The sequence below is a fragment of the Monodon monoceros genome, unplaced genomic scaffold (genome assembly GCF_005190385.1).
Source record: "Monodon monoceros isolate NGI ecotype Baffin Bay Population unplaced genomic scaffold, NGI_Narwhal_1 Super_Scaffold_5, whole genome shotgun sequence".
Lineage (NCBI taxonomy): Eukaryota > Metazoa > Chordata > Mammalia > Artiodactyla > Monodontidae > Monodon > Monodon monoceros.
Window position 1 is genome coordinate 62,120,185 of NW_021703782.1, and position 26,997 is coordinate 62,147,181.

The 26,997-nt window shown below is 43.0% G+C and overlaps 1 protein-coding gene across 8 annotated transcripts in view; it reads right to left on the reverse strand.

Annotated features, from left to right (window-relative positions):
- The window catches only part of KANK1 (KN motif and ankyrin repeat domains 1), a 185,764-nt gene that overhangs the window by 5,524 nt on the left and 153,243 nt on the right, over positions 1-26,997 (reverse strand). For 6 of the 8 annotated variants that reach the window (XM_029202440.1, XM_029202443.1, XM_029202448.1 and 3 more), the window contains 6 exons: positions 19,902-22,556; positions 8,710-8,907; positions 7,949-8,057; positions 6,534-6,776; positions 5,038-5,125; positions 1,807-2,026 (listed from right to left, as the gene is read on the reverse strand). In XM_029202440.1, coding sequence (XP_029058273.1) covers positions 1,807-2,026; positions 5,038-5,125; positions 6,534-6,776; positions 7,949-8,057; positions 8,710-8,907; positions 19,902-22,556 — 3,513 coding nt within the window. Of the gene's footprint in view, positions 1-1,806; positions 2,027-5,037; positions 5,126-6,533; positions 6,777-7,948; positions 8,058-8,709; positions 8,908-19,901; positions 22,557-24,379; positions 24,433-26,997 lie in introns of those variants that run through there. The other 2 variants (XM_029202446.1, XM_029202444.1) reach the window with 2 other exon arrangements.

Below are 26,997 nucleotides of genomic sequence, written 5' to 3' on the forward strand. Positions count from 1 at the left end.
ACCGTGAAAACGTTCTTGAGTTCTAAAACAACAGCATACTAGGGACATAAGGGCATTTACAGTAGTACATTTTTTTTTTTTTCTTTTTTTGCAGTACGTGGGCCTCTCACTGTTGTGGCCTCTCCCGTTGCAGAGCACAGGCTCTGGACGTGCAGGCCCAGCGGCCATGGCTTGCGGGCCCAGCCACTCCTGTGGGATCCACCCGGACCGGGTCACGAACCCGGGTCCCCTGCATCGGCAGGCAGACTCTCAACCACTGCGCCACCAGGGAAGCCCAGTAGTAGTGTGTATTTTTTAACGTAGAAAAGGAAAAAGAAAAGAAAAAAGTTGTCTGATGGAGAAGCGGGTGAGCAGACATGGTCTTTGAGGCTCCTCAGTTTCTTTGGCGTTCGCCTCTTCTCTGTTGCTGCTAGTACCCTAGATTCACAAACATGCTTTACGAAGCCACAATCTCAGTCTATAATGGTGAGCAGTAAAAAGCGAAGTAAATCCAGAAAAGTGATTAACCAAAGCCATCCAACAATGGAATTAAAATAGTTTAATTTACCAAAATATCTTGTCCATGCAAATTTTCTAAGGGTGGATTAAGCTGTTACTTTCAGGGGCAATCCTGAAATCTTGTTCTTAGCTTTCCTGGATATCATCCACTTCTCTGTTTAAACAGTAACTCTGGCTGACAGTATCACCAGCTCTGTTTATAGTCTGGCAAGTCTGAAAGGAAGGAGGCTTGGAATTCCTTCCTTTAAGCTGGAAACAGTTTTATCCTAACATGGCCCCTAAACTGGGGACAAGCAAACTGAGAAGAGAAAAAAAAAGATAAATCTGTTTGGTTTCTTCTGTGCCTTAATCCAACATCCCCAAAACAGAGTTGAAAAAAATTGGACAGTTGGGTCAAGAAGCAGAATGGGAAAATTGGACAATTGTATTGCATATTCTAAATCAGATGTTCACATTGTGTTCTCATTAATTAGACTGAGGTACTGTGAATTCTGTATCAGTTATATTAGAAGTAAAAATATGTATTTCAAAAATAAATAAAAGTGATTTAGAGACTCAATGTATCACAGGGCTGTTCCATTTGAACAAAAAGTTGATAGCTCACTATGTCGCAAGGGGACCCTTCTATGTGCCACCGCCTCACTCCATGTTTAATACATCCACTGGTTATATTCTGGAATGGCAAATTCCAATTACAGACAAAAATTTTCACTGCTCTCGTTACTATGGTTCAGATGTAAGAATAGCATTTTCTTTTCTCTATGCCGATTCCCCAGGAACAGGGTGTATTTTGGCGGGAATGGTGTTGATTCTACCACAATCTGTTACAGTGGCTTTGCTTGGCCCCCATCTTGACTAACTGCACAGCTCTGCAAGGCGGCTGGAGCGGGGCATGGAACAAGGACAAAGAGAGCAGCTCACAAACACTGAAGCTTTGACTCTGGCCCCAGGCGCCGCATTCTGCCTCTTGAGAGTGAACCCACCAAGCCTGTATGATTCAGCTCAGGCAGGAACATGAGTCATGTGTGTTACCAGGGATACAACTCATCTGAACACAGCTAAACTGCAGCAAGAACACCCTCAACACCTCCTTTCAAAACAGATCTGGAGTCTGTGTCACCCCGTTTTGTTTAAACCTCAAGCCTCCCATGAATGACTCAAGAACGATTCTTGCCACATCACAGGAGAAAGCAATGAAAAGGCTTTTTAGGATGGTCACAGAACTGGCGATCAGCTGGATCAACCAGCTCCTTCTAAATGAGTCACAGCCCGAGTCTGTTAGAGAAGAGACAGGGACAACCAACGTACCAGCGTCCAAGAGCAGCTTCACAATCTCGAAGTTGGAGTGGGACACACTGTAATGGAGGGCGGTGTTGCCGTTCCCGTCTGCCATGTTGATGATATGACGCAGGACGTCTGGGGAGATGGCCTCAAAAGCAGATATGTAGTCCCCCACCATGGCTGGGATGGCTGACTTCTGACTGGACACGCGGAACCACTCATGCTGGAGAGTGTTCAGACAGAACCGCTGCCAAAACACCGAGCCATCGGCCATTAGTTCTTCTATTTATAGACATTTCTGAGACCTAGCTGAAAACCTAAGAAACCAGGCCTTTTATAGTCAGAAGTGTGTGCAAACAGAATTTGCTCTCAAAAAACAACTAATGAAACCCAGAGCTCTCAGAGAAGCCTCAAATTCCAAACTGAAGTATCCTTCCTGATTTTAACACACACACATATTGTAACTTCTATAAAACAGGCCTATAGCACTGTGCAAGAACTATACCACCAAGGCTCAAATTCTGACTCTGCTACTGACGAGCTGTTCGACGCTGGGGAAGATACTTATTCTGTGCCTCAGTTTCCTCATCTGCAAAATGGGGATAGTAAAAATACCTTTCCTTCACAGTGTTTGTGATGAGGACAAATGAGGCAACACATGTAAACCACTTAGGCCAGGCTCCATTTATTATTGAACTATCAATATTATGTAGGTACGCTGGCCTTGCAAATGATTTTCATAGTAATCAGGACAGGAGAAATTACTTAACACAATTATGCTACCTCCTTCCTGTCCAGACCAACTTCAACTCCTTCAGCATCTCCACAGCACTAGGCTGGGAGACCATAACCGTGCAGGCAACCCAATTCCTACTCCATCCCAAATACAAATGTTCAACCACAGAAAGGGAATAAAAAGCAAGTCTGAAACAAATTACTTTTTCCCATTAGGATCATCTGTATCTGGTCATCAGCCCCACTTGCTTTCCCTTAGGCTGTAGACACATGAACGTGGCATTTGTTTCACGGATAATCAAGTCAAACTTGGACATGAAGTTCAATGTAGACTGGACAGAGCCAGTGCTGGAGATGGGGAAAACCACAATGCTTTTTTCTTGGGCCCTCTTTCATATGAGTTTATCATTCATTTGTGCTTTGCTTGTTCTTTAAAAGTTTAAAAATAAATCAAGAAAGATGGAAAGCTTATGTCAAAAGCACCAGAACCCATGTAGTCTTCTTTCTATAGAAAAGGTGGAACTGGGATTACAGAACACACCCATCTCTTTATCTTCCTGCTACTAATTATTCAGGTGTACCCAATTCAATCATAGTTTGGGTCACTGGAGGAAAAGGGTCCTGGCCAGGAAATAATTCACTTAATTTTTCTTTTCTTCTGCTCACTCTTTCACATATTCAGATTTCATTTTTTGGGTGCCTCACACAGAAGGAAGGGAAATTATGGCGTCTGGGTGTTGAACTCACTTACAGCTACATAGTCAGTGTCCTGACATGGTTACATGGCCCTGGCACTGTGATCATTCACATGTCCAAGACTTTTCAGAGCACAGCACTTTAAACACTTCTTTACTGAATGAATATCCAATCAACAAAAAAAAATGTAGCAATACTGGAGTATGTGCCCGACAAAATGCTTGACAAAATGCTTTACAAAAATGTAAAGTCCAGTCCTCCCTGAGGACCACATAACCTAGTATTTTGGGGAGGGTGAAAGAAAAAGTGTATTAAAGCTATAAAATCTGGGGTCCGAAAGCACCAGTTTTAAGTTCAGGTTAAACCTGGTGGGAAACATTAACACTGCAGTGACTTTTCCTGGTTTTACTATTTGTGACCAAGGCATAGACAGGCACTTAGTCTATACTGATGAGTTCAACATGTAGATCCAGGTCCAGGCCAGGGACTTCGTTTAGTATTTCCTTCTATAAACATCATTGCCATGCTCCTTTTTCAGCACAGCATCTGAATGTCAAGATTCAGCTGGCTCTGATAAATTTAAGTTTCTATAGCAATATAAACAAATAGGAGAAGATACCATAATTTAAAAAAAAAAGATGCCATATAATAAGGTAATATGCTTTAGCTGGGATAAACAAAACATGGACCAGTACTTAAGACAGGTATAATCTAGTCCCAGCATTAACTAGCAGTTGACACTCCAGGCAAGACTCGTAATCTTTAGGGCCTCAGTTAAAGCAGGATGGACCAGAATAGAGTGGCCTCGTAGACACACGCACCCATGTACTTCTCATGCCTGTGCCAGCCATCACCAATTCTTCTTCAGATTGTGTTTGTTGTATGAGGAAGACTATTTGCCTTTCCAGCGTTAGATAATTCCATAAATCCCTTCTAGGCTTAACATTTTGGTTTCATAATTCTATAAACCCGTGAGACCTATGAAACAACTTTCTCACCAGCTGCGGACTTAAGTTATTTAGCATAAAACTTTCATATTAAATCTACTGCTAATATGCAAAGATTCAAATGCACATTACTATCTAAAATAACATGAGATGCTACACTTTCTCAGTGCACTGAATAGAGCTGTCAACCAGAAGGCTGGTCTAACCTATGAAAGAAGCCACACATCTAAATGTCACCAATGCATGGGAGAGCAATACTTGTAAAGGATATCAGATTCACCATTGCCACGGAAACATTTATCTGTCCTATGTTATGCTATTCGTGCTCCCTAAGGCAACCACCAACCTCTTTGCTTCTGAATCTCAAGCTGCGAGAAGATAAGTGCAGTTATTTCTAGGTTTAAAAATAGTGACTGCCTGCATTCCACATCAGAACATAATATGCAGTTTCATAATTGAAAGGAATGCTGACCTCGGTCCAGATAGGTTTCTCTTAAAAACAAAGGCTAACTTAAAAAATTCTGGGATTCTGCTCCCTAGATCACAAGTTCTGTAAGCAAGAGAACATGCAGAAAGGTGACGAATGACTGAAATTAGCCCTCCTTTCCATGTGCAACTATATGCCTCGCAGATGCTCAGCTCCCAAGCAAAGTACAGGGTGGAGAAAGGAGATCTGAAATCAGGCCTGAGGGAAACGTTCACAGGGTGGTCTGGTGAGCCGGGTAGCGGGATATTCACTCTGCCCACACACACTAGGAATAGTCTGGGGGAAAAGCGTGCAGGCAACAACAGCTCAGGGGCAGGCTAGAGAGGCCTCATCTGTGGTGTCCACTCGGGCACTTTGTACAGACTGGGGACAGTGTCTGTAGGTCAGACTCACCATATCCTTGCTGGTCAAAGCTTTGGGGTCATTTATGTTATTTTTCAGTAAGTTGCATGCAGACAACATCTTTTCACTTAGTTCATATCTAAAAGGGGAAAAAAATAAAAGAAAGAGAGCTCATGACTGGCCACAAAAGGAAAGGCATTTTTACCTGAAACTCTATAACCCTTTACAAGACCGGAGGCCCCAAGTCAACCCTGGCAGGTTGTGGTGCCGCTAGTGCTTGCCTGGTGGAGTCTAGGCGTCCGAGGACTGACGTTACCACACAGAGCCAAGGCCTCCAGCCAGAGCTCGGATCTTTTCATGAGGGTAGCTTTCGGCTTCGCCACTCTGGCCTGTGTGACATTATGGAATAACACTTGGATATTTTTTGCTCCTTTTGTTCTAAATTCTTAAAAAATATTTTTACTCTTGAGGGGTTGAAGAGGTCTGAATTACCACCTACCCATTATGCTGACCAGTGGACCACACATCTGAAATCACATTTGGTGACTCAGGAAGTGTTTGTTTAACCCACATGAAAATATAAACTTAAAAGTCAGATGACATATGGTATATAAATTATACCTCAATAAAGCTGTTCAGAAAAAAACCAACAGATGTCAAGTTACTGAGCCATTTGAAAATACTTGGAAATATAAACTAAAGACACTTACCTTGTGTTAACGCAGTTAAACATTCATTTGCCAAATTAGAGATAAGTTTTCTGAAATGTTCTAGTTACACTTCACGTGGTGAAACACCATACTGAAATTTCCAACTGTCCTACTCTCTCCTGTTTTATAAGCATCAATTCCATATTTGTTAAGTCTTTAAAATTGTCTACACTTTTAGGTACACGTTTCAGCCAACTAGAGTGTTTATTTGATACTTCAGCTGCTGTTTACGACATTCCCAAACCCATTCTTGTGGTGTTCCCAATCACTCAACGAGCAACAAAATACGGGCATGTGACTGATCACATCATCTTTATGGTAAATGTGATCTTTGGTTGAGGCCAAAAACTGTTCCTCTCACACACAGTGGTCCTGTAATAACAGTACTGACACCTGTATGAGGATAAATGGCTAATGATAAAATCTGAAACTTTAAAATGTGAAATGTGTTGGTCACAAAAAATTCTAATATACCTTTAAGTATAAGGTGGGTTGTTCAAACAATGGAAGCTTTAGTGGTGCTTAACAATTATGCGGATGGTGACTCCACATGTAATATTAGACGGCAAATAGTTAAAGAAACAAAGGTGAACAGATATCAAGCCCTTCTCTCTGCTACTATAAGAGATCTAGCAGTTATCATTTTTGCACTGGTATTCATTAGTATCATGACAAGAGGTACACACCTCTGAGGCACAGGTAAAGTTCAGCCCTCCTTTGGTGAGTGGAAAGACCAAACTCATAGATTCAACTGCACAGTCTCCTCATTGGCCAATCCTACTGCCAAAGTACATCAAACATGGGAAGGGTGAGGGGAGGGGGGGGAGTGTACCACACCTCTCTCTGATTTCCACCTTCTCAGGTTCACATTCTGGAACCTGCATTTCATCTTCCACCCTGCTGGACGTGAGACCTTCCACATTAACTGCGTGGTGGCCTTCTGCCATCCCCCGAGTGTCTTGGTCCTCCTCTTCGTCCTCCACTTCCTCAGGAGGATACTCGGGGACATCACACTCGTCATCTGACTCGGAAGAAGAGCTTTCATCTGAGCTGGAATCATCACTTGAAGTGGTTTCATACCTAGGTGGCAATTGGGAGTTCAGGAGATGCAAGGTGTGCCCATAAAGACCCAGTGACAGAAATGTTTATGAAGGGAAACCTGCTGACTCCAGAAATTTCATCAGTGGTTTTAGACCCTGTACTTAGAAGTGCGGAGTAAGGTCTATTTAGAAGTCTGGTGGTTTTGAATGGGTTCTCACTTAACAAGGAATAACCTAGGTTGCCAAGTGGTATCACATACCACTTGCAGAAAAAAAAATATGTATATATATATATAGCACCTCTGGCTTAATATAAATCAAAGGAAATTCATTTTATGGAAACCAAGTCTGTAGGTTTTCATCTTTGCTGTTCCTTTTCTTTCCCCCTTTCATTCTTCTTATTTTGTACCGTTAATTTTCCCAGTGTCCAAGGTGAACATATTATGTAAGTTACCAATAGTTTCTCTGGTACACACTCCCCAAACTGTGGGACATATTACCCAATAAAACGTTAAAGATTTGGAAAATAGACAGCACTGTTATATCTTTGTGGTACGCACTACTATAAATATTATCTCAACTAACTCTGCACTATTGCTTTCTTGTCAAGGCCATGAATGGATTAATAGATTAATTGCTTTGATTCAACTGTAGGAGGACAAACAGACTTAACTATTGATCTGGGCCAATTAAAGGAGAAGGAATAAACAACTAAAACACATTCTATTTAGAAAGCAAAGAACTGATGGCGTGGCGAGGTTACTCTTCAGGTGAAAGGCCCTACTATTTTGTCTGTAAACATGGAGAGCTAAGCAAAACAACCCATTCTGAAGGAGTGGATGACTATCCCTGGACCATGCAGTGACGTTCTCAGTCTCTGGTTGTTGCTCAGTTCTGATACAGTTAAGTACACGCTGTCCAACAGGGAACCTGCTGCCTGTTGCTTTTGTTGAAGACCGTTTGTTTCAGATCAGAGGTGAGAAGACGTAAATTACTCAGCTTCATCACGTATCCTTTCAAGAGTGAAATATCCTTAAAGATAGCAAGAAGAGAGAAGAGAAGCCCAAATGCACCTTTCTGAGGAGGGAATCTTCCGTCACCCAGATGTGGTAGCATTCCAGACCAGGCACCTTTAAATATGACTGGAGTAGGCATGAGGCAAAGGAAACAGACAGACCGCGTATAAACACCAGTACCACCATCCTTCCTTACCCTCCATTAATGCCAACAAACTGAAGATTCTTTTTCGCTCCATTTGAATCTTTGTTGGCATCTTTCTTCTTCATGATGGACTTCAGTGTACTTTCATTATTTGTACATACTGTGGAAAAGTGAATCATGGTGATCAAAATTAATACAACTCATACCCATGCAAGTTAAGTGAATAGGTACGCTTTCTTCATGTACATTTATTATTTTATTCATGTTAATATAGATCTTGGCATGTATATATGAGAAACTTGCCCAAAATCCACTGGAAAATTGTGTGCATGCAAAGAAAATACTTCAAAGTTCCATTAATAATGTTCTTTAAATGGAAAAAAAAAAATCCATTCGTCCTTCCAGACATAACAAAAGCAGTGACAACTAGCATCTGTATCAGGCTTTACTGTTTATAAAGTGATGTCACGTCTCACTTGATCCTCAGAAACCACCTAGGCACTAAGATAGGGATTATTAGTCCTTTTTTTTTCAGTTGAGATAACCTGGAAAAAAATTTATACCTGCCAAACTATGAAAGAGTGAAATGCTGTTTATAATATTTTGTAATTTGCAACATCAGATGAGTTTTCTTAAGGGGACTGCATGGCTTTCTTTGATAATCTTAAAGATAATCTAGGCCTACCTTCCTAACAACTGTGTAATCATTCTTCCAGGTCAATTTATAGGGCACACTGGCATTAGATTGGAATGCTGACAACTCTGGTCCTAGAACCCTGATGCCGAGAGGGGCCGTGAGTGAGGAAAGTTACCATAGAGGCCAGCGGCTATCTGGTCGTCTGTCAGGTTCACTGGAGACAGCGGGCTTTCCTGAGTGGGGAAGGTATCCTGGCTGCTGATGGGCTTCGCTTCTGTGGTCCCCACCTCTTGCTCATGCCGGGATGTCTGGGAGTTTAATGGCCCTCCTGATTGAAGACTTCCACACTTACAGGTGTATTCCAAATTACTGCCTGTCAGGAAGGAGAAGGTTGTAGAAGTGTGTGATGCTAGGACCAAATAAAATGGGCTAAATGGTATAAAAAAAAAAAATTCTTGCAACTCATCCTTTTCTCAAGTGCTTTTCTGGTGTTTTCTTTTTGCATAATTGGCATTAATAGCCAAGCCATCCAAAATCAAACCCCCAAGGCCTTCTTGACCGTGATCCCTTCCCTTTATGACCATATCTGGATTGGTCAAACTCCACAGTGCCTCTCTTCTCTCTGGTCTGGTGCTACCACCTAACTTTGGCCTGGGCCACCAGTGTAGCATCATGACTGTCCCCTTTCCTTCACATTTCCCCCTCTCCTGCACTGCTGCAGAGTAGAACTCCCACTCAGCTCAAATCCCATCCTAACTCCAGCTAAAACGAAACCTAAAAAGCTCCCCACCACTCAGGAAACGTAGTCCATACTATTTAGCCAGATTCTACACCACCTGCCACTCAGCACCAACTTACCTCTCTAAGTTTATTTCCCACTATACCTGTGGTCCTTTTTGGGGTGCGAACTGCACCCCAGTAGATGGAACTCCTCCCAGTGTAGAAAGTGGGGTCTCTTTTTCTCCTAAGAGCACACCTGCCTTAGCTTATTTTCTTCTACCTGGTGATGTTCCTTCCCTACCCTCCCTCACATGGCCAACCTTCCCATCGCTTCCTCTTCCGAGCCTTCCCTCATCTCCCTACCGGAAATTAACTCTCCTTTCTCTGAACTCTCATGGCCCATCTTTCAGACTCTCTTATAAGATCTATAATACAACGTAGTAGTTGATTCGCGTGATTGTCTTAGACTCCCTTCTTGTCTGTAAATATTTTGAGGGTGCCACATGGTTCTAATCAACTTTGTTTCTCTCACCACATCTTCTAGGTTGCTTTTACATATGTTAGGTACTTAATATTTGTTTACTGGACTTCCCTGGTGGCACAGAGGTTAAGAATCCACCTGCCAGTGCAAGGGACAGGGGTTCGATCCCTGGTCCAGGAAGATTCCACATGCTGTGGAGCAACTAAGACTGTGCACCACAACTACTGAGCCTGCATTCTAGAGCCCGCGAGCCACAACTACTCAGCCTGCGTGCCGCAACTACTGAAGCCCGCGTGCCTAGAGGCCGTGCTCCTCAACAAGAGAAGCCACCGCAATGAGAAGCCCACACAGCAACAAAGAGTAGCCCCTGCTTGCCACAACTAGAGAAAGTTCATGCGTGGCAACGAAGACCCAACGCAGCCAAAAATAAACAAATAAAAAATAAATAAATTTCTAAAAAAAAAAAAATTAAACTACATTTTAAAAAATATTTGTTTACTGGTGAAGCAGAAAAATTGGATTTTTATTATGTAATTTATATACACACACACACACAAGTATATCACAGAATTTTTAGTGTGGCTGACATTTCCTAATTCTGCAAATGGTACTCTGTCCACTCACAATGCTCCCTCCTCTACCTCCGGGGGCACGGGGTGCTCCCTGGTGATTCCTTCACAAATCCACCTCCCTCCTCAGCACACACAGACAGTACTAACTGTAGTCCTCCAAATAATATTCAGTTGCCCCCACGACCTGATGTGTCTCCCTAACAGCAAATAAGAAACGTCTCAAGTTCCTTTGTCTTACTTGAAGTAAACAAAGCAGGGCATTTGTCTTCATTCCTCCTTTTCCAACTTCATTCATCATTACGCAGTAACCTCCAAAGAGTCTCAGTATGTTAATCCTCAAGTACCAGAATACTTCCTAGAGAAACACTTTCACTAACCACTTCTCCATTCAAGGACCAACAATGATTTTTAAAATGCAAATACATAAATAGTTTTTATTGTTATTGAAACCTTAAACAGCCACAAAAGTAGACAACAGTATAATAAACCCCTCTGTCCCCAGCACTAGTTTCAATAATGATCAGCTATCTGGGCTCATCTACACCTCCTCCAACCACTCACACTGGATTCCTCTGAAGCACAAGCTGAAGACCCTACCACTTTCATTCATAAATATTTTAGTATATATTCCTAACACAGTTCTCAAAAAGTAAGTATAAAGCTAAAACTATCAAATCTAAAAAAAAGAGAATTTAAAATGATCACATATCTGGTCAGTATTCACATTTCTCCAATCTCTTAAAATTTTTTTTATAGAGTACTTGAATCAGAACCTCAGTCCTATACTTCCACTGGCTGCTATGGTTTTTAAGTCTTTTAATCCATAGGTTCTCTTTCCTTCTAAACACGGCTTTAAAAAATATTTTTAAATTGAGGTATAATTTATATACAGTAAAACGCACAGAATTTCAGTGCAGAGTTTGACGAATTTTCGGAAATGTACATGCCTGTGTTAGCACCTCCCTAATTCAGAAATAGAACATTTCTAACAACCCAGTAAATCCACACTTCCCACGTGCTGCCCTTTTCCAGACAATCTTCCCACTGGAGGCAAATACTCCTCTTCTCCAGAACTTAGTTTTGTAAACTAGGGCTTTTTAAAGCTTCTCCAATCAAGGTCCACCCTCTCAAGCAGGCATCTGAGGATCCTTCACAGTGAACATGGACAGCTTCTTCTTTCCTGGGGTAGTTTAACTGCTCAACAACTCCTACCCTCTACTCATTCAGAGTGGTCTGGTGACTTAATTACTCCCTCCTCTGTGCCCTTCCTTACTAGACTGTCCTACCGGCCTAGAATTTCAGCTTTCTTTACCAGCAGAATTCTACCCATACTCTTTTCACTTCTATTTTCTCTAGTCTTCCTCCTATGATACCATTCCACAAAGACTTTTTCCCCTCACTGTTCTGCAGCACTTACTGTCCAGACCAGAATATACCCTGCCCTCCGTTTCCTTGGTCTCACACGTGTTCGCTCTGTGAGAATGGAAGTCCCTGAGTCCCTCCACGCTACATTCATACCTGGGGTCCTCTTCAGTGCTCTGAACAGTGCTGGACAATGGAAAGCCTTAAATAAATGCCTGTGTCATTCAATGGAAAGTCACAGGGATTCTGTTAAGACTAACTAGCAAGGCAAAGAACAACGCTAACCGTTAAACTAGTTCTCATTAGCTGGATCAGAGGAAATTTGTCACCTTTATTGCCAGAAAATGTTTTTTAGATGGTGTTGAAACTCTGGCTCTCTTGAGTGACCCAGAAACAATTATCTGAACTTGATAAAGACCCATTGTGGTTAGCAGGCACACATAAGATGACACACGCACCAGCCTAAGACTGACAAATGACTGCTGTGTTTCAATAAAACACAGGAAGAGTGCAGCCAAGAAAGCCAAAAATAAAGTGGCCAGCAAAATTCAATGGTCTCAACCCTGGCTGCCCTTTAGAGTCACCTGAGTTGGGGGCAAAGCTTTTAAAAATACAGATTCAATGAAATATCTGCAGGTGGGCCCAAGTATTAGCAGTTTTTAAAAGCTCTGCAAACGATTCTAATGTACAGCTAGGATTGAGAACCAGTGAATTAAATTAACCAATCAAAAATTTGCTGAAAACAGTGTAAAACTTGACTGCCAAAAACAAGAGTTTAGACTTCCCTCCGGTTTCACTCCATCAACTTGGACCATGTGAATTATTAGGAATTATTGTTGGTTTAGTTAGCAGCCCTGGACCACTAATGGTAGAAGTCCATGACCAACAGTAAATGCTATGCAAACAATAAGGGTAAAACAACAGGAGTAATCACCAAACACCTTCCTAAGTCTGGTACTATGGCCTAGCTGCTCAAAATTCCCCCCAGGGCGCAAGAGTTTCCGAAAGCACCACTGGGGAGTTAGTGAACAGGGGAGTGGGCAACTGTGTGGTCTTCGGTCGTTAACTCAAACTTATAATGGCCATAAATGCCAATAAAGCATGAGCTTCATTTTATGACTTGACCAGATTAGTGATAACTAAAAGACAGCAAATGACAGAAATCTCAGTGTTCTGGAAAATAAAAGCATCCTCGAAGTATTAATTCTAATTCTAAAGTACGCTTAGCATTTAATACATGGATAATTATACTACTAGCTAAGGCAAACTGTAGTGAAAAATAAGTAACTTAAAAGGAAAACTTTTTTTACGTTTTTGACTTTAGAAAAGTTAAAGCAAAGTACTTGATATCTTTTAAAAAATCAATGAAAACTAGAGATGGAGAAGTTTTTAAAGAGATCACCTTCTCCAGTTTCCTCTGTGATATTTATCCATCTGGAATGGGTATTAGTTGTTGGTATATAGAAATGTTTCTAAATCTGTTAGAAAATTGATATTTAAAAATATATTTAAATGGATCTTAAAAGTTGCCCTGCTCACATACTGCAATTCTTCCGGCACGCTGACTCATATTTTTATTTATAATGCCAAGTGCCTTCTAAAAGCACAATTATGAACAGTGCCGCCAACTAACTGACCATGTTATTGTGCCAAATTTTCATTTAAACATTCTGATTTGATTTTTAAAGAACATCTAGCTTACTTGTCAAAAAGGTAGGACTGAAATTTCTGAGTCATAATGGAGGCCGTTCAATCATTTAGGCATTTTCCCGAAGTGTAATTAAGAATTCAAAGAGGTCTAAAATAACACTTCTAGTTTTTCCATAAGGAAAAGGGCTTGAGCACAAATTCACCCTTTTCAGCCCACATGTTGGTTTGGGGAATAGACAACAGAGATTATTCATGAAGTATCACCTTCTTTATTTGGTACACATTACCTGTAAGGGGAAAGTATGTAGCTTTGATGGAGGAGAAAGGACAATCCCTTTCTGTTTGCAGGCCCATCGCTCAGAACTCTGCCTGAATACCAATGCGTGTGGCCACCAACATAAAGCCGCTAAATGATAAGAGCCGTAGTGTAATAATTTCTAGGGCCACTTTAATATTTCCCTGAGAACATACCAGACAGCTGTCATGAACGTATCTAAAAGTGGGTACTTAGAAATTAAAATGCTGAGTGGATTAAGAATCAGATTCTCCCTCACCACAACGCCACCCACATTTAATTACACACCAACCCAAGACCTCACCCAGAAAACCCACGCTGACAGGCTGCATTAACTGTTGGGTAAAACGAGTTGTGCTCCGTGTTCTTCCAGATGCAGCTAACGTCGTCGTCCTCTCCACACTAAACTCATCTCTTCCCTAAACCTCAGAGAGCTTAACTGCAGCTGAATTCTTCAAGCACTTTTATTTTCACATTATTTGGTGGCTAACATATACCCCTCATAGGTTATCATTCATATTTCTGGTATATGTGTCTTGGCTTCCCAACTGGATTGCAAGTTCCAGGCTTTGACCACTTTCTCTCTCTCTCTGCTTAAGTACCACACTTTGCATATAGTTGACACTGAATGCATAGCTATCAATTGACCTGAACAGAGATGGGAACAGAGCAGACTTTAAACATCTTTACTGAGATACAAACGCCTCGCTGATTGGAGGAAGAACAAACAGTTGTAACCATCACCCAGTACCAACAATTCTTTCATCGTTTATGACTGGACATCCAGGAACTTAAAGCCATTTCTGTTCTTAAAAAACACCAATCTCCATGCGTTAGCCAGAAACGAACTATATACTTTACAGATTCATTCAGAGTAGAAGTGTCAAAGTAAACATGCATCTTTTTCCAGAGTGCATACATTTCACTAATACCCATTTAAAACGATAAAGCATCAGTTTAAAAGAAGAAGATTTTCAAACAAGTGTCAACTGAAGGGCTCACAAAGGTGGTGGATTTTAAATCGTTGTAAAAGATTTTCCTCAGGGCTGAAGTGCTTTTAACCAAGGTCTGTAACAGATGTCCTAGATCTGTAATTTCAGCCTCTGAGGGTCAACTATCCCTTCTGAGAATCTGATAAAAATCATGCACTTTTGGGGCTTCCCTGGTGGCGCAGTGGTTGAGGGTCCGCCTGCCGAGGCAGGGGACGCGGGTTCGTGCCCCGGTCCGGGAGGATCCCACATGCCGCGGAGCGGTTGGGCCCGTGAGCCGTGGCCGCTGAGCCTGCGCGTCTGGAGCCTGTGCTCCGCAGCGGGAGAGGCCATGACAGTGAGAGGCCCAAAAACCGCAAAAAAAAAAAAAAAAAGTTAAAAAAAAAATCATACACTTTCTTCACAAAAATTCCAAACACAAAACTATTCATGAAGCTATGGAGCCCAGATTAATAAGACTCCCTTTAAGGCTGTTTATTCCAACAGTATTTCCCTGAAATAGGGCCCAAGTGTGCCTACTGAGTGGCTGGTGGTAGCAGTGGGTTGCAGCAGAAAACTCATGAATTTGGGGGAAAAAAGTTCTTCAGATGAATCTGATGGGCAGCCTGGTGAAGAGCTACTTTTACAGAATAATTCTGCTGAAAGGGACCAAGCAAGAAAAATCTAATCCTACCCTCTCATGACACAGGAGGACACGGCAGCCCAAACGCCCCTAAAGTGTTATTCCAAGTTCTTGGGCAGCAGAACGAGATGTCAGCCCTCTGACCTCCGGGTCAATGGACTTTCACATCATGCTACCACACACCGCAGGGTTCCAGAAACATTTGGTTTGGATTGTTCAATGCTTGTAGCATTTACTAAAAGAAAATTGTGATTTTAAAGAAAGGTACTGGGACAAGTAAATGGTATATGATTTGAACTAAGAAAACTAACTAGAAATGGTATTTTTGTAATGACTTAATTTTCCCTGCTTTTGCTTTGGCTCAGATCTCTGTCTACAAAATTGCTTTCACAGTTATGGGAATGACTTCAAGTTCATACATTTTTTTAGCAAGCCCAAGATAACTAAGAGTGCAAATATGGAAGCTGATTTAAAAAGCAGTTCTTTTATTCCGGTATGAGAGATGAATTTTCTATAAATCATGTGGCAGGCAGTTAAGTTCCACTGTTATAGATAGTTCTGTTTGTTATTTGCTCAGAGACAGTTACATATTTTTCAAGTATTTGTAACTACAAGTCATTTGTCTAGAATTTTCTCTCTCCTCTTCCCCTCTCCAGAGGGAAAAAGGAAAAGGAAAAAAAAAAGTAACCCACTCCTCAAACCAAAACAATCCAACTGATTTACAGAAAGAATAAACATTTTTTTCCCTGAGGTTTCTGAGAAACTTATTTCCTCTTAACCTTTTAATTCCATGAAAGAAAATATTAAATACATGAAACTCATACTACTAGTAATTAAAAGTACTTTACAGATGATCTTTGATTACCACCAAATTCCAGCTGCATCAAAACTGTGACATTGTCTCTTAAATCCTGAAAAACTGTTTGTGATGTTTCACGTGAAAAATAACATAGGAGAATATGTACGATTCAAATGCTGTCAAAACAGAATGTGTCTAAAATACAGACCTGCACACTTGTACACACCAAACACACAAGGGGTTACCCCATGAGAGCATGTGGGAGGCTCTCAGTATTTTATGCTCTTCTGAACTGTTAATGTGTTATGAGCACATACTCCAGTTATAACTTCAAGAAATTGAATAGGAGTGTTAGGCATTATTATTTTGCTGATAAAAATAATGCTCTTTTGCATACTAAAAAGCAATACCCTCAAATCTTCAACGCTAGGAAAACTGAAGAGAATTCTCTGGGTTTGGTACTAATATACACCTAATTTAATTTTAGGCTTCATTTTGAGCTTTGACATAGATTCTGAAAGAATCTGAATTGAAAATTTATTCTACTCATTTTGTGTTTTCCCATTGTTATTGATATCTTTGTCTTGATACAATTGTTAGCTGGGGAGGTGTAACCATTGGGGGGTGGGGGAAGGCGATGGCCAGCCAGAATTACGAAGACAATAATTTGCATTAAACACAAAAGACTATTTGTAGCGCATTTGTTTGGCAATTTGTTCTAGATCTACATTTCCATTTCTGGAAGTACAGAAAACAGTTAACAGCAATGAGAGCCAGCATTTATCCTCTGTGGTGCAGACTATCCCAAATGCTTTACTCACACTGACAACACTAAATCTTCGTTTCAACCCTGTAGGGGAACAAAGACAACCTGTCCTAGTGCCGAGAAGGAATTCGAACCCAGAATACCTGGCTTTGGAGCCCAAACTTAAATTCTTTAAACTAAAGTACTAGGTTCACATAAGTGATCATTTATATGCTCTTTTTGGTGATGTCAAACTCAAACTTCTTATCATTTGATTTGGGGAAGAAAGTTTGAGATGACTACCTTTCTATACTCCATTTTCCTTTTGGCACAGAAATGTATTCTAGTGTATCTGTGGGGAGGAAGGTGATCTCTGCATCTTACTCTTCCGCCATCTTCCCCAAGGTCAAGAAACGTATTCTAGACTGTATGTGAGCAATATTCTGTAGTGTTCGGTGTGAACAATAAGCTGGAGTACATTTGACACACCTTCACTCTTCACAGCCTATCGATGTTGAGATCTTTACTACACTGAACTGCTTTTATTTCCAGCCCATACAACACACACGAGATAACAAAAATGTAATTCTCTGGATTGAGTTCCTAACCTAATTCCTTCGTTAGAACTTTAAAGCAAAATACAAATGTGATGGGAATTATAGCAATAATTTAAAGTTGTTCTTGCATGCTCTGAGAGGGAGCTGCCCCTATGATCGAGTAAGTTCTATGAAGAATATTTATACTTTTGTTCACAAATGTTGTAGGTCTCCTGCATTTTAGCTGATTAATCGGGTGTACATGTGTAGGGTCAGATCAAAATAGTGATGTCTGCAATGTCAGTGTGACTGGAAATAGACCAAAAAACACTGTAACACAGCCAGACAAAACCTCCTCCCTGGGTCTTGATGCTCTGGGTGCCAGGCAGATTACCCCAACGATTCACCTGAATATTTTTGGCAGGAATGTGAAATAGAAACCCCAGTTTCGGGAGGAGGGAGGAAGGCTGGCAGGAAAATGCTCTTACAACGGATGATGCACTGTACCATGTGTGTCTGGAGGTATTTAAGAGTTTCATTTTGACTTCAACATCTGACATCATGATTTTTAAAAAGAAGTAGAAACAGACATATTATTAGTTACTTAAGACCTTGCTTCGGTTCAAACATCATTTTAATCTCTTGACTCTAAAATGACTCCCTGTACACTTATTAGACTCAAACTTTAACTCCAAAAGGCAAAAATCTGTCATACATCAGCTGTCACTGTCATGTTCAATTTTCTTCCACAATAAGCTATCTGGTCCACAGCACAGCTACTAAAAACTAATTCAGGTCTGGAGGTGAAACCTCAGAAGATATAAAAATAATCTATTTCAGTCTATTTTAACCATTGCTCTTTTGGTTATAGAGGGAAAACAAAGAATTTGAACTTTTTGTTTATTAAGTTACATTTAAGTCTCTACTGCACGTTTCCACATAAAATTAAATTTAATGCACACTACACCAATCATTTGAAGCACTTTAATTCATTTTATGTGTAGCACTGGGCCAGAGGAGAGAGTGTGTTTCTTTAGTACTTCCCAAACCTCAGCTACACTTTGGCACATCAACGAAAGAAACCACACTGGATGTGCTAGCAGCACCACCCCCAGGACGACAAAGGCCACCCTGTGCTCACTGGGGGCCAGTGATGAACACACTGACAACCTTACAGGATGGATGCCCTTTGACTGCCCATTTCACAAGGAAGTATAAAGAAGGATGACTTTCCTTCCCCAGGTCATGCTGCTTTGTGACAGCTCGAGAGCCAGGAATGGAACCCAGTGGTAGGATGATAATATGTACAATTAGAACCACATGCAGCTGACAACAGGGGAACTTATTTTAGTGAGGCTCACAGGGAAATAGCATGTCACCAAATCTCCCAGGGTAATTTCTCCATTATTAGCTTCAATTTAAAGAAGAGCCAGGGCCTTCCCTGGTGGCGCAGTAGTTAGGAATCCACCTGTCAATGCAGGGGACACGGATTCGAGCCATGGTCCGGGAAGACCCCACATGCCGCGAAGCAACTAGGCCCATGTGCCACAACTACTGAGCCTGCGCTCTAGAACCCGTGAGCCACGACTACTGAAGCTCACGTGCCACAACTACCGAAGCCCGCACACCTAGAGCCTATGCTGCGCAACAAGAGAAGCCACCGCAACGAGAAGCCCACGCACCACAACGAAGAGCAGCCCCCGCTCGCCGCAAGTAGAGAAAGCCCACGCTCAGCAAAGAAGACCCAATGCACCGAAAAATAAATAAATAAATTTATTAAAAGAAGAAAGAAAAGCCGGGGTGAGCAGGAATCCCAATGAATAAGGGAAAGTATGAGAAAGACAAAAATGTAAGCACCTAACAAAATGAACAGTGGGAAAGGCCTCCCTTGTCTCAGGGTTCTGGCTCAGGGGCTCCTTGTCAGAGAGGCCTTCCTGGACCACGCCATCTCCAACTGCCCTCACCTCTCCGCCACCACTCACTGTTTCTCTAAGTGGAGTTCCTTCCTTCATAGCACGTACCACCTCCTGACATATTTAGGTATATTGTTTATTGCCTGTGCCCCCAACTGGAAATGTAAGCACCATGAAAACAAGGGCCTATGTTTGAAACAAAGCAGGTATGTAATCATTATTTGTTGAAATGATACATGAATTAATGGAATCTCTGTCCCCTCATAAAAAGTTTTAATTAAAAACACTTCATACCAGTATTTTTTCATTGATCATACACTGGTAATTGCGGATACAAACAGGGCAGGACTCTTTTTCAGGCCATCCTGTATAAAATGAGCAAGTACATAACGGAAAGGCATCTAGCAAACCAGCAGCCCCCCAAGACAGCCCCTAAGCCAGCCAACAGTAGTATGCTTTTCTTCTTCTAGCCTTAATGAAACTATCAGATAATGAGAATCAGCAGAGCTGCTTATGGATTTAGATTCTTGGTTTTCATGCTACCCATTACCATTCTGAAGCTTTCTCTATGGTTCCAAAAAATAGCTCCGCCAGGCAAAAAAAAAAAAAAAAATCCCTACCTCCTGGATTTCCACTGTCCCCCATCCTCTCTCACTCCCAGGACCCTCAGGAGCACCACCTACCTGTGACCTTACCCAGGCTGGTTTTCAGGAAGTCAGGCCTCAGCTCTTCAGCGCTTGCAGACTTCATGACAGAGTTGATTGACGATAAGGCGTTGATGAGCTGGGAGTTGAGGGAGCCAATCTGTGAGTGAGGTTCCCCAAAAGCTTCTGCCAGTTCACTGTAGTTCTCAGCCAGCAGCGCCTGCTGCTCTGCCAGCAGCTTCTGGACACGCTCAATGTAGTGATCCAAGCCTGTCACCATTCTGGACGGAGCCTGGGGCTGGGGGCTCTCCACGAACTCTCCTACGGGCTCGTCCCCAACCCCTACACTCCTCCGGCTGCCGGTCGGCCCCACTGTCAACTGCGGAGGGCCACAAGCTATGGTCCTCATTTTCAGACCAACCAGACAGTTGTCGTTAATACTGATGTGCCCCACGCCTGACTCTTTGGTCTTCACAGAGGATGGCCTGTCGAACCCAGAGGCGCCGGAGAGCACCGTTCCAACTCCGACGGACCGCATCTTAGCGGAGCTGACGTCCTTGACGCGGCCTTCTCCGACCGCCACAGTCCGCATCTCCACAGTCCGGGTGCTGGTGTGCTTGTCCATGGTGCTGAGGGAAGTGTTGGTGCAGGACTCTGTGAGGGTAGCTGTCTCGGTGTTGGTGAGCTGGGACACCTGTTCTAGAACCGTGCTGCTGTGCTGGCTCGTGGTTCGAGGCACTGCCATGACAGCAGCTTCCACCTGGCTGACGGCCTCCGTGTTCACACTCCGGGAGATGCACTCCCTTGGGGAGCGGACGATCACATCGACAGAGCAATCTCCGCAGCCGATGGAGCGGACTTCTTTGAGATTCAGGTTGGTCTTGAGGAGTGTCAGGTCGCTCACAGACTCCTCCGTGTTGCTGCCTGTTTCACAGACGCTGATGTCCACACCCACGCTCTTGTCACACGTCCCCACAGACCGCCCAGTACATCGGTCATGCATTTCCACCCTTTCCTTAACAATCCACCAATTCATGGGCAGCTCAGGCCCCACCATTTTATTCTCACGATCGGGCTGGCAGGAGATGCCTACGCTATTTGTCTGCACACAGGTCCCGACACAGGTGTCAACCACGTCCACGTGACTGCCAGCTATTTGGTCTCTTGTGGGTATCACTGCCTCCACCACCTTGCTGAAAACAAGCGGCTGGGCCATCATAGCTTTGTCAACTTTTTTTCTCGAGCCAGCAGCTTGCAGCTCTTGCTTGAGTTTAGTCATCTCCCGGTCATGGGTGGTTTCTTTAAGCTGTACTTCCAGGCGATAGATCTTTTCCTTTAAGGCTTCTATGGTCTGCTGTTGCAGCTCAATTTCTTTGTCAGCTTCGGTAGTCACTCCAAGCATGGCTTCTGTCACGCTGACCCCAGAATTCCTCGTCGCGGTGACCGTGCCTACAGCAACATCCTTACAGGACCTGGCGCCCCTGTGGTGCACGACAATGCTGTCCATGTTCTCATCAGCACCCACAGCCACAGACTGGCACTCTCGAGGCCGACACTGCCCGTTCTCCCTGAGCTCTGAGGAGGCCTCACAGCTGCTGTCCTGGATCTTCTGCTCCAGGGCCTGCATGTCTGCTGTGAGCTGCCGGAATTCCTTTATCCTCTGGGTGCTCTGCTCCGCCCCCTCCATTTCTCCCTCCTCATAGTCAATGTATAATTCCCCGCCACTTCTCTGGGTCCTGGAGAGGTGTTCCAGCTGGGATGCGTTCCCAGCACTGTAGGACCTCTTTCTCACACCACAGACATCGTTCTGGGATGCAGCTCTGTGGTCTTTCAGCTGTGAAGCCAACTGCCTTTTCTCCTCTTGCAAGACAGAGATCTTCACCTGGAGCACAGGGATGGTTCGCACCTGCTCTTCTAGCTCTTTCAGGCGTTTCAGGGCAATGGCCATCTGCTCACGGATGTGCTGCAGGTGCATGGGGCTCACGTTGGTCACCGGAGTGGAGATCCCTGAGCTCAGAGGGCTGTGGCGGATGGAACTCCCCATGGAAGAGGTGGTGGCAGCAGCTGGGGCATAGCCACCATAATCCCCGTTGCCTTGGTATCCATTCTGATGCTGCTGCAGGGCGGGATTGTGGTTTCCAGAACCCATAAATGAGGAGAGGGAGCTCGTGGAGCCCACGCCTCCAAAACTGGCCAGCCTGGGCCTTCGGAACTCACCAGGTGCCACCTGCATGGTGACTCTCTCCTGTTCGAGTCTTCTCCGGGTCTCCATCAGTGTCTTGGTGACATGAAGGTTGTGCTTTGGGAGTTGCGGGGATGGTGGTGGCAGCTGTCGGCTTTCTGGGATGGTAAGAAAAGTGGGTGAGGTCTCCAGAGGGGCAGGTGGCCTTGGGACTGGAGCTGATGTAACTTCACTTTGGGCTAACTGCTTGTTGCCATCACTGCTGGAGGACGAGAGGGACTCGGTGGAAGTCCACACACCTTGATGGCCAGGTGCGGCCCTGGTTTCTGGGCGTGGCACAGATGGCTTCCGCCTCTTCTGGATGTTCACTTTCTTGATGGTGTTTCCTTTCTGTATGTCATCTACGTATTTGAGGAAATCTAAGTCTAGCTGATAACCATAGGGGGTCTCCACAAAATAAGGACCTTTTTGTCCCCTGTCATGATCTCCATTCAGAACATCATCCGCTTTTCCTAAGAGAGAAGGAAGAAACTATTATAACGCCACGTAATACCCATCATGGCAAAAACTAACATTTGTCGTATGTTGTAGTGTGGTAAGCTAGTATGATTTAAGAGTTGACAAATCCATGCTCTAACCCTGAATCTACAGCTTATCAACTGGGTGAGAGAGTTAACCAACTTCTCAGAACTTCAGTTTCCCCCTGAGTAAAAATGCAGACAAGTATTTAAATCATAAGGTTGTTAACAGAATGTAATGAGAAAATGATTTTTAAGAGCCAAGCACACAGTAAGTCCTTACTAAATACTTGATTTTTTAAAAAAGAACGCATTAAAAAGACTGGAAAGCACTTTCAAGTTGATCATTTCTTTTGCCGTCTACAGTCCCTTTGAAGTACAGACAGCAGTCGTTATGACGCCTATTTTATAAAGTGTACTCTGAGGCACAAAAAGTGAGAAGTCTTAAAGTAACAGACCAAGTCAGTTCAGATCCAGGAAGCCTGGACCTGAGTTCTCCCACCTACTACTCTTTTGCAGACCATACAGCCTTTTTAACTGGCGGCCAGCGTACCCCAGTGCCTGACCACCCCCACAAGGTCACAATTTGCCTTGACACCTTCCTTGCAGAGAAAGCGGGGACACAGGGGACACTGAGTGATTAACTCCAGCAGCACGGGGGCAAGAACAGTTGGAGGACAGACTTCACTTCACCTATGTTATGTGTCTTCCCATTTAAAAACAAAACCAAACCCCAAACGTGTTTTCCTCTTTGACTTCTTTTGGACAAAACATTCACTATTCCAAGAATACCTTGTTTTGCATTTGTGATGGATCCAAACAGATGCAAAGGAGAATGAAAATAAGGACAAACCTATACTCCAAACACTGGATCATGTGGCATTTGATAAATGCTACTGCTGGCTAAACCATTTAGAAAAGGAAACAGGAATCTTTCAAGGCACAGACCTTGCTGCTGACCTGAGCTATGCATTTCAAACTGAAAACCAAGGCCATTTTTGTTTAAATTGCAGGATTAAGTAATGTGTTTTCCTAGAGTCATAATACCAAGATCTGCATTTGAGAGCTATGGGAAGGATCCCAAAGTGATGAGTAAAAATGCAAGCCATCTGTACCCCTGCCCCTCTCCTTGGGTGTAAAAGCCCACCTAACTGCTGTCAAGGTCCAGGTACTTCCAGCAATTTGGACTCAGCAGTCCAAATTCCCACCCTTGACAGTGCTGAATGTGACACCCGACAGTGTGAAAGCTCTGAGTAAACCTTTTACCTCCACTCCCCCGCTTCCCTCTGAAACGCTGGAAAGAAAAGTACAGAAAAGAAAAATGCCAAGCAGAGGAATAAAAAGGTTATGTTCTCTTCGTGTCCTCATTTAAAACAACATTAAATTGTTCTGGCTGTTAGAATCTGGCCATTAGATTTCAGTTTTAAACCACGTGGAAAAAGGATTCTATTTGAAAGAGGTGTTCAACACCAATCATTTTCTAGCCTAAGGAAGGGTAAGCTGATGGGGAGCTCTGCGCCCGGAAACTTGTGCTCAGGCTAACAGAACGTGTCTTCTTTCCTTTTTAACTCCACAAAGGACAACATGCTCACTCAAAGTATGCAGCCAGACCTGTTTCCAGTGCTGTCTGAAATTCCATCAGCAAAGAAAAACGGCAGGCTTGGGTGTCAGACAGATCTCACGGCACGCGTTGATTCTAAGCTGGGCCGGCCTAGACCCTCCCGGCCGGGTGCCCGCTGCCGCCCGCCCCGCTCCCGGGCCGGCGGGGACTGCGCCCCGGGGGAGGCCCTGCCCCCGCCCGCTGGCCGCACACCTACCGGGCGCCCGCTGCGCTCCCGCCGGCCCGCCGCCCGCACTCCAGCTCGGGGGCCCAGGCTCTCCACCCCGTCAGCGCAGGAGGGTGGACACTGGGGGAACTCGGCCGGCGGGCCGGGCGCACACGCCATAGGCCGGGTCCTCACCAATGAGGTCGCAGCGGCTCGCCGACCCCACCCCCGGGCGCCCTCAGCTACTCGGCGGCCCCCGCTTTCTAAATGCAAACAGGAAGCCCGGAGCTTTTGAAAACGTGTGTTCTTCTGACCAGTTTTGCCAGGAGTCAAAAGAAAGCCAGCAGTTTCAATGTCTCCACAGAGAGGCTCTGTCTTTGCCGCACAGGTCCCTTCTTCATGAAAGAGTGTGTGTTCTGGTGTGGAAACCGGCGGCCTCGGCCCTGGGCCACCTGAGGAAGCCGGAGGCACAATGGGCCCCACTGTTCTCTGTGGGTTCCGAGAGCACCCGCCGCGGCATGGGTTCCAGAGCGGGCGGGCGGAAAGCTTCCCAGCGCTCGGCTCAGGACAGGAATCAAGGAGTTATCCTTTAACAGTCATCTCCACTGTGCCTTTGCCACGAGTGAAGGTTTCTTAGAAAATAAAATAAATAAAATAAAATAACTTTTTAAAAGCCACTTTGCTTGTTAAAAAAAAATCACTATGCTGTTACACCTATATATAATATTGTACACTACTACAATATTGTAAAGCAATTATACTACAAAAAAAAGAACGCGATGAGGAATACAAAAAAAGAATGTTATGTACGGGCCATCTAAAGTAAAAAAAGTCACTCATATCTCACCATCTAGTGGCAATTGTTAGTATTTTGGTATAGCGCTTAGGTTTTTCTGTGTATGTCTTTTTAACATCGTTAATTTTCCCACTTAGGCATTTTCATTAGGAAAGGTTAATTTTCATTGATTTCTCCTCAAAAACTTTTTTTTTAATGCACTAACGTCAGGATTTAAAAAAAAAGCACATCCCATTTTTCAGCGAAATTCAACTGCCCCATCTTTAGTTATTTCTGAAGTTCACAAAAGGCACAGGTCATGCTGAATTATCTCTGAATGAACTTCAGACTTCTAAATCTGGGAATCAGGAGAGGTTAGAATTTAACCACGTTAAGCTTGATCAGACTGTTCTAAGGACTTGTAATCCAAATTTCATTCTCCAGCAACTAAAAAGCATGATGTATTTTCAAGGTGTCATTTTCCCAAACAGTTGTCCACGGTACAAATTATTCTACCATTAAATAAAGACACCTAGTGTCATGATTATTTTATCTTCTGCTTTCTAGTGTACCTTTACATACATTAACACAAATACAGCACTTATATGCCCTGATTGATTTACCAACTTTTTCATGTATGTTTGTCTTGTCTCTCAGTACTAGACTGTAAGTATCTTGAGAGCAACAAATTTAATTTTTAAAAGTTCTTTCTTTGCTCTCCCTTCCAACCACACACATGAATTAACAAGATGCTGGGGACTAAGATGTTTTATAATGTTTACTGAAGGAATAACTGCATATACAGTATAGCAGAGAACCTTTAGAAAGGTTTAGAAAAACATCTAAACACTTTGTACTCTGAAGTTGCTTGTTCTATATTAGTGTTAAGGACATTTCTTACATGATGTTTTTTCAGTGATTATCTTTAGGTTGTGGAATCATGGTGATTTTAACGTTGCTCTTACAAATTTTTACAACACATAGGCATTTATCTTCTAAAAAAATATGATTACAAGAAGTCACTGTTTTGAAGCAAGAGGAATGTATTGAAATAAACTCCAAGAAAGTTCATTTGACAGAGGGATGTATGGGGCAGCCATAGCAAAGATAACTAGATGTTCCTCAGTATGTGTTACCTCGTTCTTCTACACTAATAGGACTCTCTTTGTTCAGTTGGTCAAATATAAACACTATATTTCCCTAGCCTCCTTTGCTGTTAGTATGGCCATAAGCAGATATGTCATGTAGCAACTCCCAAAAGCCTCCCCTAAAAGACACAGGAATTGTTCTTTGACAGCCTTTCTCTTTGTTCCTTCCTCCATCCTGCAGCCTGGAATGCAGATGTGATGACTGGAACAATAGCACTGCTAGCTTGGACTATGAGATCATACTTAGGAATGGAGGAACAAGGTGCTAGAAGGAACATGGGTCTCTAAGAGCTTTGTGGATCAGAGCACTACACTACTCCTGGAAAGCCTACCTCTACACATTTATGTGAAAGATAAACTTTTATTTTGTTTAGCTATTGTTTGTTTGGGGTCTCTGTTACTTAGAGCTAAACTGAACTCTAATGGATACAGTACTCTCTCCTCAGTGTCTTCTCCCTCTCACAAAAAAAAAAAAAAAAAAAAAATTAAGACCAGATCTTGAAAAGAAAAATGTTTAATGATAAACTGGGGGAGATGTTACATTAAAACATTTTCATCACAAAAAATTTGATAAATTCAAGAATAATTAAGGATGTGTAAAAACAACAGTTAAAAAAAAAAATCTCTGAATGGGTTATAAAGGAGACTCTTAACTTCCTAAAAAGCCTTTTTGGACGAACAGAGCTATGCCTGCTTATACAAAGCCAAAAACCACTGGCTGTTATCTGCAACTGGAATCCGGAAAG